This window comes from Medicago sativa, chromosome 1 (assembly GCF_051527215.1).
Source record: "Medicago sativa cultivar Bolivia chromosome 1, Bolivia_mono, whole genome shotgun sequence".
Classification (NCBI taxonomy): Eukaryota; Viridiplantae; Streptophyta; class Magnoliopsida; order Fabales; family Fabaceae; genus Medicago; species Medicago sativa.
Window position 1 is genome coordinate 77,041,826 of NC_140749.1, and position 15,944 is coordinate 77,057,769.

The following is a 15,944-nucleotide window of genomic DNA, read 5'->3' on the forward strand; positions in this document are numbered from 1 at the left end:
TGTGAATGATTAGTTCCAAACTGTGAATTGGCTACGTGATTGATATATAAGAAAGACGACTCATGTACTTAATGTCTTAAGGTTTTAGGTGATGTCTCACTCTCTATGGTCTTCGATTATTGGTTTGATGTTGCTCCCGATACTCCCTCAAATTCCCCAATAAAGCACTTAGGCCATGATTGCTAAAATTAGGCATTGCACTCACAAGGGAAGAAGAGTCCCTAGTCTGGCTAAAAGCACACAAAAATCCTTACATAATTCTCAAACATCCACTTGAAAGGTATCCTTTTGATCCATCTAAAGGTCATTCAGGAGAGTCATGCATCCCGTGGATCTTGTTTCACTTGCACCGAAAAATAGTTCCAGCATGGAAGAACAAAGTGTAATTGTCACCAAGCTTCACCCATCGTGCTCTAGACCTTTAATATCAATGAAGTTCTTCTCGGAAGATGATTTAATTATGGGTTATGTTAACCGGTGCCCCCGGGGCACGGGTAAAGAAAACCAAAAAAAGAAAGTTTTAAATTAAAAAAAATACTTTTTAGACTTTTAATGACTTGACTGCACAAGTTCCAATACGATGTTACTATATTTGCTCCCTTAACCAGTGCCCCTGGGGCACTGGTTAACATTACCCTTTAATTATATATTCATATTGTAAATCTTGCTCCAGATTAACCAAAAAACAGAAACAACACACTATAAAAACCATTGAATACCTTTAAGTCTTACTTCAATATGACATTTCTCTTGAAAATATTTCCAAAAACTTTCCTATTGACGTACGTTCCATGATAGCAAACATACATTCAAATTACAAGTTACTTTCCAGGAATAGGCATGTCAGTAGGAATAGGGCTCGCATAATGAGCAATACTAGTCCACAAAAATCTCCAGTTCTGACCTCAAACTTCGAAGGCCATCAGTGTATCGATTAGTGTCATTCACATTTGTTTTGATAGCACCACCAAACGATGAAGTCAAACCTTCTTGTGATAATTAAAGTTCTTTGATTGCTATAAAAATTTAATAACATAAAATATAACATATTGAAAATAAACAAAATATCAGAATAATCCTTATAAATCGTAGTCAATATTTTAGAAAAGGGAGGTTATAAAGACACATTGATTTATATATGCAAGGGTCATGGTTAGAACTCCAGATTCCACATTGAATTTCTAGCCATTAGTTAATTTTAAAAAAAAATCCAATTAAAACGTCCACGAATTAATCTACAATGTATACAAATAGATAGAGTCCTTACAATAGTTTAAGGGGTGAGTTACAAATATAAATATCTATTCATGGATTGAGTGGTGAGTTACACTTAGGTCTTTCATGTGATTGGTTCATTCGTAGAGAAGTATAAAAGTGGTATACAAACTCTGATTGTTATGTTTCTCCTGTAACATGTTTAAACGTTTGTAGATGGTGAATGGTATTTGTATCAGAAACGCCTGTATCGGGTTTGAGTATCCCTTGTATTCCCATTGAATTGAATAAATTTTGCTAGATAGAAATCAAAGACTAGGAATATAGGAAGGAAATAAGATGAGGACTCAGACTTAAAGGATTGGTTGCATATCACGAATGATTGCCTTCAAAAGAAAAAAAAAAGAGCAAGCACCATAATGGTACTAATTGATCCAAATGAATAACTCAAACGTATCTCGACCTAGCAAACACTACTATTATTTTTCACTACCGAAGAAAAGAAATCAAATGAATCTCACATTAGAGACTAAACCCTCATAGGGTTTGTCAAGAGCAGAGGACCCGAAGCAGAAGAATGCATGTGAAGTATCTGAACCATTACTTTTCTCCTTTGAGAGGAGTAACACTAACCTAATCAGTTACACTCCTACTAACAGCCTATTTTAGCTTCTTGGGGAAACATTTCACATATAACTTCTATGGATCAGAGATGCTTCCTAGACCTGTAGTGGCAAGTTTATTAACAAGAGCTAGAGCGTTACTGGTTATATAATAGGCTTTGAGAACTCTCTTTTGCAGCAATTGAATTGTCCTACCGTTTTTGCCTTGAAATCCATCAAGGCAAGTATCTTGATCTGTGAGTGCTGCACTTATCCATGTATTAAGGTCCCCCATCTGGGTACCAAATGTCGTTCTACTTAGCCTTCTGAGCACATTCAGTGATCTATGAAGCTCATCAAGGGCATCTGCAATAGTCTCGACACAATCTAATAATGCAACTTTATTTCTTCCTCTTAAATGCCCGTGTTTAGTTAAGTTTGCGAGATATGCTTGGACATTCTTAACTTCACCGATTGTCACTGACACTCCAGCCCTTGCCCACTTGCTAGGGCTTCTTCCAGCACTGTTAGAGAACGGTGCTAGCGAGCGCGTACAAAGGTTTTGATACCTAGTTACTTTGCAAGCTTCTCTAACACTGTCTTTCCCTTTTGCAAATACCAACTGACTTGCAAGGTATGGAATAAAAATAAATGCAAGCAGAAAGGTAAGGTGTGATATTCTTCTGACCATTTTGGTGAACGAACAAAGGAGAAGTTGAACTTGAAGCAAGATGAAACAAAGTAAGTTATGCTGCTAGTTTGGCACTTGACAGTACAAAAATAGGATGGAAAAATTAGGAATGACCTTGTAGAGTTCTTTATAGTAGAGTTAGATAACTGTATGACTATTAGTTTTGAAAAAGGGGGGTTCCTTCATAGCGTCCTGTTGTTGTTATGTCTCACATCACTGCACCTTTTCTGAGGTAGGTTGTTACAAAGGCAAGAGACTGGTGAGTTCAACTAAAAAAGGTATATGGATGGTGATATGAAACAGATGGGAAAAGTAAGTAACATGTGATTGGAAGGTGAGTTTCTCTTTAATCTTGGATAAAACTAGATCTCCATTTTTATAGTATTGTGAGTGCTTCTGTACAGCTCATTCGCATGAAAGATCATTTAATAGTGCAGTAATCAATTTCACCAATCTATCTGTTAGCGAAATATCATAAAATCCTTAAATTATGTTGATACACATTAAAACAACACAAATAAAGAGCAATGTACTCCATAATATAAAGGGTTAACTACAAAACTTTTCGTTCTATTTTTTGGTTTGTTGACACATGCACAACATAAACATTTTTCTTTTATAGAATATTGAATCAAGTTACCACATAATATTTTGTTTTGTTTGATGCTCAAAGCACAATACAAATAGCTCCGAATATAAAACAAGGGTTTGCATGGGTTGAAACCAATATGCCTTGCTGATTTTTCTCCCTTAAGTGACTAAAGATCTTTAAGTAGTGTTTAATTTGCTTCCTTCAACGTGTGGTTGCTTCCCTTTGGTAAATCACAAGTGGGGTAGTGATTTCTAATTTCCTCCTATAAGACTTTAGCTATAGCTTTGATGTCAACATCCTATTTTATTTTAGCTCTCTTTTACTGCGGGGTTTGGTATAGCATTAATTTGTTTGATTTGTTGAGAGTGTGTTATTTTGGGTTAATCCCCTTGAAGTTGGTGATGTATTTGTGCTGTGACTTGGGTCAATGGGTCTTTCATCATGCCTTTTTATTTAATGGGGTCTCTATATTTGACCTAAAAAAAGTGATGTAATAAGATATATCTCCTAATTTGTCAAAAAAAAGAGCTATATATCCTAATTTTTTGAGCAACTTATTAATCTTTTTTCATATTTATAATTTGTTTTCTTCCATTCTATATTAATTTAAGTATTTTTCCATTAATAGATATGAAACTACTGCTTTTGTATTGGTCGATATCAAAGCCATCAATTATTTGAATGACCGCAATCTTGCTAGTCCTTGCACGTATAAAACACATAAATTTCAGCTACCAAGGTGATGGCACATTGCCACCAATTGTGTTTAACTAGTTAGTCAAAATGGCAATGAAAACAAAGTTGTAATGAGAGTAAAAAGACGACGCCCGAGTCCAGCCTTTGATCTTAGTAGCACATAAAGTTTGTGTTGGTTTAAAATACAAGAGGTCTCTTTCATGCTTGCATCTTTTCTACAAAATAATACAAAATTAATTAGTATTTGCTTGACTTGAAAGCCAAAAATTAGACTCTATCGTGGGTCATATATAAGCAAGTGGTAACAAGGTTTAATCAGTTAATGGTATTAAAATAGAGTTGATATTCGGATCATCAATAGTACGCAGCATGACTTCCTTCTAACTACGTCGTATTCTGCATATCAACTACGTTTGGCATGATTTTTTTCCTGACAGCAATTTCAATCTGGCTAGGGCAACTTACCTATTGTTTCACACTTCACACTATTTTGTACAAGTAATAAACTATGAAATGCTACAGGCTTGAGTGAACACATCATCTTATGTTTGTTCTTCACAGTAATAAAGAGCTGTCATGCAAAACTTCACATCAGAAAAACATGGATTACAAACTCTTCACTAACTGTGATAGCAATATTTTCTCTTTTTATGCAAATTATCGGCAACCTTGTAAACAAGCACCAAATGGTTAGTCGGTAGTCAGGTTAGTATATGCAGTTGTAGAGCTTGGGCTTGTGATTGTTTGGCTTCTAGCAGTTCCTCATTAGATTGTAGGTTGGGGTTTCACAACAAAACTAGGAACTGTTTATGACCTAAGTTTTTTTTTAACAATAGCAAACTTCATTTCAATAATGATTCAAGTTCAATGAAATCAGGAATTATCCTAAACAAGTGGAACCTAGCTAAAGAAGTGTGCTCTTAAACAAGAGTATGGCCAACTACATTGACATGTCTCCAAATAAACTCCACTCTATAGTTTCGTGATGCAAACAGCAAATTCTTACACTGATGAACAATGGAACCATACTCTATTTCCCCTATACCTTTTATCATATTATGACCTAAGCAACATCGATAATTATATAGCAAAAGCATAGTTTTTTAGCATATATAACTCTCAAAATTGAACACTGGTACAGTGGTGCTTTGTATCTGAACCTGAACTCAGCTGTCAGCGACACCTATGCACCATGGTTTATTGATTGTTTTGAAAAGTCAATTGAGTATGTTAATTATTATAATGATAGTTATACATTGTTATCAATTGCATTTTCAATTTTATTTTTAAACAATGTATCGGGGAGTCAGGGTGGTCAACAATTATGTTTTACTATCATAACCGCACCTCAAAGCTCAAGCAAACCCTGGAGGAGAGGAAGTGTAGACAAACCCTTAAATTTGAAAGAATTAAATATCCCAACAGTTTGCATCCACTTGAGTTTTAGTACTTCTAGACTCTACTGATTTTGCTGTTATTGATTAGCTAAATGTATGAATGTATATATCCCATTTCAGTTTTGTCTCTTCATTCTCAAAGGACAAATCCTCATGTTTTTACGCATTAGGGTTTAATCCTTGTAAGTTGTAAATAACCATTATGCACGATAAGCTTGTTTACGATAAAACTATAACGACTTGTGTGTCTCTAAGTGTGTGGGGCCCAAAACCCAAATGAATATAAAATATAGGGATTTCAGTCGAAACAAAGCTACCAGAAAGGTGCAGTACATCACGAAATCATACAACACATTGAAAGGTACACCAATACTACCACAAAAAGAAACCTAAGGAGAAATTTGAAGTCCCAAGCACTAGAATCATTACTTATCGCTCCTAAACAAAAATAAACAATCTAGAAGCAAGAACATTCTGTTCTAACCTCTTCACTTCTATCTTTATCCTGACTTACGAATAATTTCTTCTGATGGGATTTCAAGGGTTGCACCAGCATGCTCTTTTCCAGGCTTCACTACTGCAACAAAAAGTATACAAAAGTAATGAGAAAGATTCAGAACTAGTTTGGATCAATTTTTCACGAACACTTCTAAAAAGTTTAAAAAAATGATTATAACATTCGAATTAACAGCTTCTCTTATATATTGAAATCAAATTTTGCACCTAAATTTTTTCAGACACTCTCATTAAACTTCTCCATAAACACTTATGAACTTATAATAGCCTTTTTGACTTACAACTAAGAGCTGGTTCTGATAAACTTCTCAACAAGCACTTAAGGAGAAAGAACTATCAAAAAACCTTGTAATAATAATGGGTTTTCTAAACAACAATTTAACGTATCTGTTAAAATTAGCGTCCTGTCTTATTTTCTTCAGAAACTCTCTCAAACTTCTCTGTAAACACTTGTTTTTGTGTAAGTCAAAAACTATATGATAATTCAATTAAGAAGCTCTTCTAACTGTGAAGCACAGAAGCCTCTGAGATTAGGTGTGTCCTCGTGTTCGACACGCGTCACTGTCAGACACCTGTACGAAACTCGTACGACGCGTCTCGACAACTCAGACAAGTGTCCCAAAATAAACTTTTCTCTGCTTCAGCACACCTTAGACACTCTATGGATACTCCTTGGTCACCTCTCAAAGATGTTTACTAGAGTCAAAGATGTGTCGAAGTAATGATGATCAATGAGTTAAAGACACTAAATTTGATTACACCATTTCTAGATGGATGAAGGTAAAAGACCATCATATCTTGTTTTAGAAATCTTTTGTAATAAAATAAATTGCTCAATTGAGATGTACACATATGTGGTGTCCTGTATTTTTTAAATTAATAGTGCCGACACGTCCGTGTCATGTCAGATGTCCATAGTCTAGTAAGATAGTAAAAGCTAATCCAACCCATGTTTGCATAAACTTCTCAGCAGGTAATTATAGAAAGGGAAATATAAATTTGAATGAAAACCACTTCCAGTTCCTAGTTCCTCAAAAAAACTGTGAGACCCAATTTATAAAAATGGACTATAAATTTTTTAAACTGTAGCTTCCTATTTAAGTTGAAACTAAGTTTCTCTATCTCAATTAAGCTCTATCATTTAACTTCTCCATAAAAATATATAAGTTGACAAGACTTTTACAAGTGAAGAACCATGAACTAATTTTAGGCTCTGTTTGGATAATCAACTTAATTTGCAGATTATCAAATAAGGGCTTATCAATTTTTTTTGTTAAATAACAAATGTTAGTACGTTAATTGTTATGTTAGTATTTTGCTCCGTGTCAGGACTTGAACCCTAGACCATTTGACTCATCAATTCCTTTAATCCCTTAACTCAAATCAGTTGAGCTACCCAACCCTAACCACCCCCACCCCCATCCCAGTAAGGGCTTATCATTGATAAGCGCTAATCTATAAACTAAACAACTATTTCTATAACAAAAATTAAAAGAAAACAAATTGTTTTTGTATAAGCTATAAGATGGTTTTATAAGCTATCTTGGAGAGCTTATAAAAATAGGTTGAAACAGCTTCCGAACATGTCATAAACTGTTTCCATAATCCAATTTAAACACACCCTTAGTTAAGAAGGACTCATAAGCTAAAAGGTAATCCAAACTGATCCTAAACAACAATGTTTACTGCCACTTGAAAACAACAAAAAGTAAATAAAAATCCAAAACAATGATTACATAGAACTATAAGCATGCTGTAATTTCAAAATCCAAGTGAAACAAATAATCGAACAGGTGGAGTGCTCGACGAGAAAGATAGAGTACCATAACTGCCGGCATCATTATTGAGTGGTGCCTGAACGAGCATGGTAGAGACGAACTCAGCGGCCTCATTGGCCTGTGCAAGAAGCTTCTGGATCTCCGCTTCGGAGGTGACATTCCTGCTTTCTTCAAACTGCTTACGCACCTCAGCCGCAGATCCCTTCAGCATATGATGATCGCCGACGAATGATTTCTTAGTGGCTTTCAACACCGCCCTGTACGCGCTCAGAACTTGCCCTTTCGTCATCTCTCTCCAACTGATGATCTCTCTTTCTTACTCCTTTCGTTTCCTTCAGACTGGTAGTAGCCTAATGCAGTAAGACACGACGTCGTATTTGTTTCATTCAACCTTTGCAACAAAATATAAATACAATAAAAGGTTAATTTCAGTTTTGGTCCCCCTATTTTGAAATCGACAGTTTTGATCACTCTATCTAATAATTTGTCTAAACTATCATCTTCATATCATATACCACAACATTTAAAACCTATCACATCACCTTTTTAGATAAAAAATATGATGGAGGGACCAAAACTGTCGAACTTTAAAATAGGGGGACCGATTTGATGAAAATAGGAGGACCAAAATTGCAATTAAGCCTAAAATAAAATAAGAGTTTTTTTTTTTTTAGTGAAAATAAGAGTTTAATATATGTGTATAAAACTTTGAGAGTAATTAGAAAGAAAAAAGAAAAAAAAAGTTGTTTTACATGTTCTAGCTCAACTGTCAAAATTGTTAGATCGGATGTATGATTGTGCCTCGAATTTCAAAACTTCCATTTGATATGTGTGAATTTATGATGACTTTATCATTTCGTCTATCTACCAAAAAAAAAGTTTAATGAGTGTTTAAAACTTTTAGAATAAATTGAGAGAAAAAAAATTGTAATTTTTTGCAAATACACCTCTCAATTTATTGAAAATGCATAAAAAAACTTCTAAAATTGTTAAACGTTAAACAATTTATTTTCTTCGTCAATTTTTTTCCATTAATTAACAAGACGTGATGGTTGATTGCCTACATGATATTGCCATGTTATCTAATAGATAATACCACATCGTAAGGGAGTAGTTGCAAATTAAGAAAAATGAAGAAAAAAAAATCTGATTTTTTTTTAACAATAACATTATGAACAAATACCCCCGAAATTGATGATAATCGATCCGTTTTTCATATTTTTCGTATCATCACTTCATGGGATGGTAAAGATCATTTGAAACAGATACTAACTTGCTCAAACTCTTAGCTCTTTGTCTTGTCTATAATTATCTCTAGTACCAACTTCTGATGCTATAACACAATATTAGATGCTTGAGCTAAAGAATATATTTGAGAACATATGATTCGCTTGTGTATAAATTTGAGAAAAATAGCAAGGTCCCTTTCTAATTAATTGGCAATAAGCTAAGCTGTGTACGTGTGTTTAGTATAGTGGTGGTGAGAATTAATTCTGATAGAATTGAGTTTGAGAGAATTGATTTTGGTTAAAGGTGAGTTTGATATGAATTGATTTATGTTTGGATACATGTAAAAGTGATTCTTATGAGTTGATGATGTTTGGATGATTTAAATCAAAATTGATTTTGAATGTGTAATGACCAAATTATCCTTTTAATTGTATTTAATGTTAAATATAAAATTTTATATAATTATTTCAAGTTACCATATTTGAATTTTTATCGCTTCATTAATCATTATTAATAGTACTTTTTTTTAAGGACATTATAATAGTACTTATCTATCGGGTTCATCTTATTATTATTATTTTCTTATTAATTAATTAATTAAAATCATTTTCAAAAAATTAAATAAAATTTTTCTAGAACTTCTCCTTTAATTAATAAATAACAAATATAGTGATGGGCAATTGAAGTCATTTATAAAGAACACTCTAGACTGCTTCAAAAAAAATAAAAAATAAAGAAAACTCTAGGCTCTCTTCAACCCATTTCAATGTCGGTAACAGTACCCGTCCTCTCTCAAGAATGATGTTCAGTTCCATGGATGGTATCATCCTTTCTTCCCTTTTTCTGTTTTTAGTTTCCCAAATTTTTGAATTTTTCATCCATATTCTCTGTTGAAGCTTCCATGGAGATTGGGTGTTTCCTCATTCTTCCTCCCCCACTTTTTTTTCCACCAAATCTGGATAAATAAGAAGATTTTTAACTAGATCTGGAAAAATAAGGAGAAAGTGTTCCATATAATAAACATTGAAGCCTGAGGAAAAGAAAAAAAAAAAGGAGTTTGAGTTGAATCATAGGTAATTACGAAACATATATTTCTTAACAAAAAACAAACTCCAAAATTGCTTTTAGTTGCCGCAGAAGCTACAATTTGTGGCTTCTAGTTAACCCATGTTTTGGATGTAAAATTGCTTTTTGAGAATTGCTTTTGATTGTATCCAAACATCACTCATTTGAGAGCTCAAACCCACGTTTGGAGAGCACAAACGCTCAACCAAACAGATACGTAACATTTGAGAAAAATAGCAATCCACGTCTTTTTTCTTCTTCCGGTTTGATTCCATGTACATCTTATCAATACTCTGGTAAAATGTTGATATTTGAAGTCCATGTGGAGTGGAAAACTGCAATTTTTCATGTTCTTTTTTTGTTTGAAGGGAATGTTCAACCAATTATCAAGCAGGAAATAGCTGAAAACATATGACGTACGAACTATAATCTAAAATTGAGTATTGAAGGTTTTTTTGCTCATAACACCTTTGCTAATTCGATTATTACTTACAAATCTTTTCTTTGAAATTTGTCCGACTGATAGTAAAAGTTCCGGTACATACATGTAACACATCTCAAACAACTGAGAAAAGCTCAATATTTTTAGTCATCGCTCCTTGTTCCTCACATGTCATTATCTCAAGTACATCATTTCAATAGTTGGATCAGATGTTTAAGATTAAGAATATGAATGATCCCAAACCTATATTTTGGTATCTAAAATACTCCGGATATTGATTTGGCAAATGGGTCAGGACGAGATGATACTCTAAAAGCCACACAGTTCATGCACAAAATAAACCACTCCCAGACTCCTTTTTTAAGGAAAGACAGAATTTTGTGCAATCATCACCTTAATGCATCAATCTACAATCATTCTTTCTACGACGGCATCTATGATGAGATTTTTGATCTAGCAAGGTGTTCTCCCCAACCATCTCCATTTTGGAATCTACAGCTGGTACAATGAAGGTTCAAGTTAGTCTTTGCAAAATGGCCATTACAATACTAGATTTTATATGCAACAAATGCCTTACTAAATATCGACTTGAAGATGTTATTATAGAAAATCTCAACTATAATCAGACATAACAATTAAAATATAGAACCGTTCAACTCATCAACTCTTGTGTACTCTTGCAACAGAGGATCACAAATGTTTTATCACGGAAACATAAAGCTTCTAATAGTAATAACAGCAAATCATATTTAATCAAAATTCCATTTAAACATTTAATCAATACAAGAATAATCATATCTTATCCCACTGGTTGGAGTCAGTTTACATAGATCCCTTATGGGCCCATGAACTCCTAGCATGTATAAGATCAAATATAGACATTCACCTCTAAATTTCAATGTTTGATCTATAGTTATTCAAGGAGTTGTTCCCATACATGTCAAAACTACCTGAGATGAGATTCTACTATTTTTTTCTGCCTGAGATGAGACTCTACTATTTTTTTCTACATTGGAAGCTACCCGTTTTTTAGCTCCTAATTATTGTGTTCTCAATCCTATCTCATCTTGTGTGACGATTCATCCATCTTAACATTCTCATTTTCGCAAAGCTTAGTTTGCATGCTATAGATAGTGACGTCCAAAATCTTTTAAGAAAGACAGTTTGCAAACAAGAGAGCAATGTGTCACCCGGCACAAATATAAATTGCAAAAATACAATATATATTGGTATTGTAAATATGTTTCTGTTATTTCTGGTGATTAATTCATCATCTTCAGAACATTCCATTTCCTCACCTCATAAGTTAGTATATAAACAGTAATGCCATTTGCTAATCATCTCCATTGACACAAATATAACTTCTAACTTCATATTATTAGGACTTCCAGAAAAAAGTCTATCTCAACGATCCTCACTCACTACGTTATTGCCTATTCCCAACTCAAGCCAAAAAGTACAAGTTTACAAAACTATCTATTTCATTCATCACTTGTGAGATTTTGCTAAGTTTGTATGTCAAGTTTCTATCTATTTCAGCAATGTACTGTTTTAAAAAATAAATACTACAAAGAAAACTTCAGAAATCTCCACAAAGTTTTTCTTGGCACACTCTCCAACCATCTAACTGAGCATCTAGGAAGTGAGAATTAATATCAGTCAAAAACAAAGAAAAATTGGAGGCCTAACTAAATGGGACTGTTCGACCAAAATATGTTCTAGATTTCCACTCTCAGACACTACACAGTTGAAGAATGGAGGAAGGTTTGTTTTCTCAACAAGCTGTAACTTCAAACATGAAGATAATTCAAATATTCAACAAGTTGGTACATAGAATAAATGATCCTTTTATCCACCAGTCAGAAGCTTCACCAAACGCCAAAGCATATGGCAATGATGGAATGCAAGCGCTACCCTCCCAACAGCAGAACATATATTATCAAGTCTAAGTTCAAACAGAAAGCTAATCCAAGTATTCAACAAGTTGGTACATATATTAAATGATCCTTTTATGATCAACCAGTCAGAAGCTTCACCAACTCTAAAGCACATGGGATGAAGGAATGCAAGCACTACCCTCCCAACAGCAGAACATATATTATTAAGCCTAAGTTTGCTTTGGGGGTAAATAACGGGGAAAATTTAAGAGTATAGTTTCCTGAAAAACAAGATGTTTGGTATAACAGTAATGAAAAGACAATTTTATGGGAACTAAATGTTTCCTTCCTTTGGGGATTACATACCCCCTCCCCCCCACCCCGATAGTTAGTTTTCTACTCTAGAGCTTAAATATTAACAACCAGTCTCACAAATATTGATGTTGTTCCAGAAACTCAGCTTAGCTTAAAATGAAGTTGCATTACTGTTACAGCAATAGCAAAATAAAGTATACTTATAAGTTATTTTGTTTAGCTTAAAAAAAATATACCAAAAAGTTATTACAAACAAATAGCATATCGATATAAGAGAAGTAAATTCCCCTGCTGAATGTCTGAAAACTTCAATCTTATAACTGAGTAGAATCTAATTAAAATGCTAGATTTACAAATCCTACAAAGGTGAAATATTATACCAAAAAGATATGCAAATGAACTGAATTCTTGAAGTTAAAGCAGTACAATTCAGTCCTTTCACCTTAAACACACTACTTCATTCCAAATCCACCAAGCAATAGCACGCAAGCAAAAGCCCCAAGTTGGTGATTAGACACACACATACAAGTTTGGATTGACTTATTTCAGCTTATCTATTGGCATAAACACTTGTGGGACTATTTAGGAGAACTTATTGAAACAGAATATGGCATGACCCTAAGCTATTTTCAGCTTATTTTTCATAAGGTCTCCAGGACAGCATATGAAAACAACTTATAGTATATATAAGAATAGTTTAACTTCCTTTTTATCTTGTTATAGAAACAACTTATACGCAATAAATAAGCTGATAAACACATACTATATGATAAGCTCTGTTTATCCAAACAGGACCCAAATGCTGAATCACCCATAATAGTAAACCTCAGCAGACAAAAATGTGCTTACAAAAGAACTAAATATAAGCAGAAAAAAAAAATTAAAGCTTTTGGGCAACCAACATCTAAAAATTCCCAAGAAACAAAATTTGATGACAAATATAGAAAATTGAATGACAAAAGAATTCGAGATAAGCAGAAAAGATTAAATTTTTTCAGCAATCAACATAAAAAAAATCTAAAGAAACAAAAATAGAAAATTTACCTCCACCAAGTTGATTACCCCAAAACAAAACTCTATGATCATCCTCTTCCTCATCAAATTCATCCCCATACCCAAATTCAGCATCTCCGCGATAACCGGGTTCACTCCCATACCCAGATTCATTCCCATTCGCATCAGAACACCCATTCACCCCAAACCCAACACCCACATTCTCTTTCTCCTTCTCCTTCTCTCCACTCCCACAACCATCCCTCGAATTCTTCGCTTCACTGACATCAGAAGACCAATTCGCATCCCCATTACCAAAAAGCTCCCCGCTTGAATCAGTCCCCATCGCCACCGGAAAATCGGAGCAAGTTCCGTAAGCAGCGGAAGCTCCGACGGAGCAGCAGCGTCGCGTGGCGCTGCGATCGCTACTTCGACCTGAAACAGATCTGGAACCTCGACGGCGGCGTTTACGAGCGATGAGACGGTAATTGGCGGGAGGATTGTTGTCGGTGAGGGTTAGTTTGGAGAGGTCGAGGGAAAAAGAAGTTGTGGTTCGGTCGGAGAGACAAGGTCGTTTGTTGATGTTGTTGTTGTTGTGGTTGTTGTGGGAGTGGGACCCATGATCGTGGATTTGGTGGAAGGGTTTCCAGGTTCGTAGCTGTAATACGCATGAGTCTAGTGTGGGTTTGTGAGACATGGATTGAGTCATCAGAAGATGAACGAAGAAGATGGAAGAAGATTCTAGAATTATATGTTTGTGTTGACTTGTTCTGAGGGGTTTGTGTGTGTTGATTGATGAACTGGGACACGAGAGAGAGAGAGAGATGATATTCTGTGTTTCAATCACGAGATTCTTGACAGAGAAATAGGTCCCGCCATAAGGCTCGTCACTACTCCACTTGTTTAATTCATCCAACCTGCTGAGATAAAAAGTAAACGAGGTTTTTTATCTTAGGGCAACTACATCCATGCCACTCATATGGGTGGTATAAATGGGTCTCACATAATACATTACTCTCTCCGTCCCGCAATAGATTATCCATTTGAAAATTTGCAATTTTGACCTATCTTAGTTTGACCATATTTTTCTACTAATATACAAAGATAAATAATATAATATAAGGTGTTGTTAGATTCGTCTCGATGAGTATTTTCAAAATATCAATTTTTCATAATTTTTTTCTAACATATCATTCAAGATATTTAAGCTCAAAATTATACATTGACATGCGTAATATGGTCAACTGAGTCATGTATTATGGGACGGAGGGAGTATATTACTTCATACTTCCCAATTATTTAAACTACTCAACTACATTTTTTAAATATCCATACCACTCATCCAAAACTCTAAAATAGGTCTCACTTATCTTACAATATACTATTAATTAAAAGAAATAAAACTCAAAAGTATTACAAAATCTGTACAAAATTTGACAATTACAGGAAAAGGAATGTAGTAATGCATTGCTACCATGGATAGTTTAACTACTCAATTCCAAAGCCAATTATCCATGATATTATGACACAAAAGCATTGGTTAGTGTGATACCACCCATATGGACAGGCGATGTGTATGCTCTTATGTGATTGAGATGAGTTGAGCGAGATAGAACACAAATGCGAGTAATATTGATGTTAGAAGTGGTATTTGCAACCACTCCAACGTTCAAGTTGAGTAAAAGGTGAGAGGTATCAAGTGGATAGTAATTGTTTGTCTTGTCTTGTTTTGATATTGATAAGCACGTCTAGCAGTTAGCTTATTTGTAATCCACTACATTTTACCTAGGCATGGCAATGGGGCAGGGTGGGGACGGGTTTTACCTTCCCCGTCCCCATACCCGATTATCATATACTCACTTGTTACCCTACCCATACCCTACGAGATGAGAAATTGAATCCCATCTCCATCCCGGACGGTTTCGGATATCCCCGCCTCATCCCGTCCCCGCATTGAATAATTTTTTTTAATAAAAAATAGAAGTTTTTTTGCATCCCAAGAGCAAGGTTGTAATACATCATCCAACAATACACTCACTTTAACATTTGTTTGACGAAATGATTTAGTTGATCCTTTAACTATTAATGGTAGTTTTTATTAACATGACAATTATCAAACAAAATAACATGACATGTCAACATAAAGTAATTTTTTACATTTGGGACGGGTTTGGGTATGGGTTCGGGATGGGTACCTATATGCCTGTTACCCGTCTCATACCCGTGTTTTGAAATCGGAGAAAACCCATACCCAAACCCAGTCAAAATGGGGAAAACCCGTCAAATTGAGTTTGGTTTGGGCCGGTAACCGCGGGTATAAGTTTTGTTGCCATGTACCAAACAAAAGCTAAATATATTTGTACCCATTTTATCAAAAATAAACATTTTAAAAAAATCTTTTAAAGATATGAGAGAGATAGTCACACGGACGTAAAATACTTGGGTGACAGCGACTTTAAATTTTGATGACTTTAGTGTATTTTTATAAGAAATAATGATAGATGAATGATTAAAATAAATTATTTTGATGAGAGA

General features: G+C 34.4%; 3 protein-coding genes across 4 annotated transcripts; all 3 read right to left on the reverse strand.

Annotated features, from left to right (window-relative positions):
* Positions 1–1,658: 1,658 nt before the first annotated feature.
* LOC146957610 (Plant invertase/pectin methylesterase inhibitor superfamily protein) lies at positions 1,659–2,869 on the reverse strand. Its single transcript, XM_085737423.1, has one exon. The coding sequence runs from the start codon at positions 2,506–2,508 to the stop codon at positions 1,915–1,917; it is 594 nt and encodes a 197-aa protein (XP_085593549.1). The 5' UTR covers positions 2,509–2,869; the 3' UTR covers positions 1,659–1,914.
* Positions 2,870–3,699: 830 nt separating this feature from the next.
* LOC146957611 (complex 1 family protein / LVR family protein) lies at positions 3,700–7,861 on the reverse strand. 2 transcript variants are annotated; one of them, XM_085737431.1, is made up of 3 exons: positions 7,533–7,861; positions 5,678–5,770; positions 3,700–4,011 (listed from the first exon to the last, which is right to left on the reverse strand). In XM_085737431.1, exons 1-2 carry the CDS (start codon positions 7,774–7,776, stop codon positions 5,694–5,696), a joined length of 321 nt encoding a protein of 106 aa, XP_085593557.1. In that variant the 5' UTR covers positions 7,777–7,861; the 3' UTR covers positions 3,700–4,011; positions 5,678–5,693. The 2 variants fall into 2 exon arrangements, with proteins under 2 accessions (XP_085593557.1, XP_085593564.1); XM_085737438.1 differs by having other exon boundaries at positions 3,700–4,006; positions 7,533–7,840.
* Positions 7,862–10,199: 2,338 nt separating this feature from the next.
* LOC146957612 (LYR motif protein) lies at positions 10,200–14,349 on the reverse strand. Its single transcript, XM_085737444.1, has 2 exons — positions 13,461–14,349; positions 10,200–10,722 (listed from the first exon to the last, which is right to left on the reverse strand). The coding sequence occupies exons 1-2, from the start codon at positions 14,116–14,118 to the stop codon at positions 10,619–10,621; spliced, it is 762 nt and encodes a 253-aa protein (XP_085593570.1). The 5' UTR covers positions 14,119–14,349; the 3' UTR covers positions 10,200–10,618.
* Positions 14,350–15,944: the final 1,595 nt, after the last annotated feature.

Coding starts and splice junctions, on each gene's coding strand:
- LOC146957610 (XM_085737423.1), bottom strand. CDS start 2,508: ATGGTCAGAAGAATATCACACCTTACCTTTCTGCTTGCATTTATTTTT.
- LOC146957612 (XM_085737444.1), bottom strand. CDS start 14,118: ATGACTCAATCCATGTCTCACAAACCCACACTAGACTCATGCGTATTA. Junction 10,723..13,460: donor GGGTAATCAACTTGGTGGAG/GTAAATTTTCTA, acceptor TCATTGTACCAG/CTGTAGATTCCAAAATGGAG.
- LOC146957611 (XM_085737431.1), bottom strand. CDS start 7,776: ATGACGAAAGGGCAAGTTCTGAGCGCGTACAGGGCGGTGTTGAAAGCC. Junction 5,771..7,532: donor TAATGATGCCGGCAGTTATG/GTACTCTATCTT, acceptor TTTTTGTTGCAG/TAGTGAAGCCTGGAAAAGAG.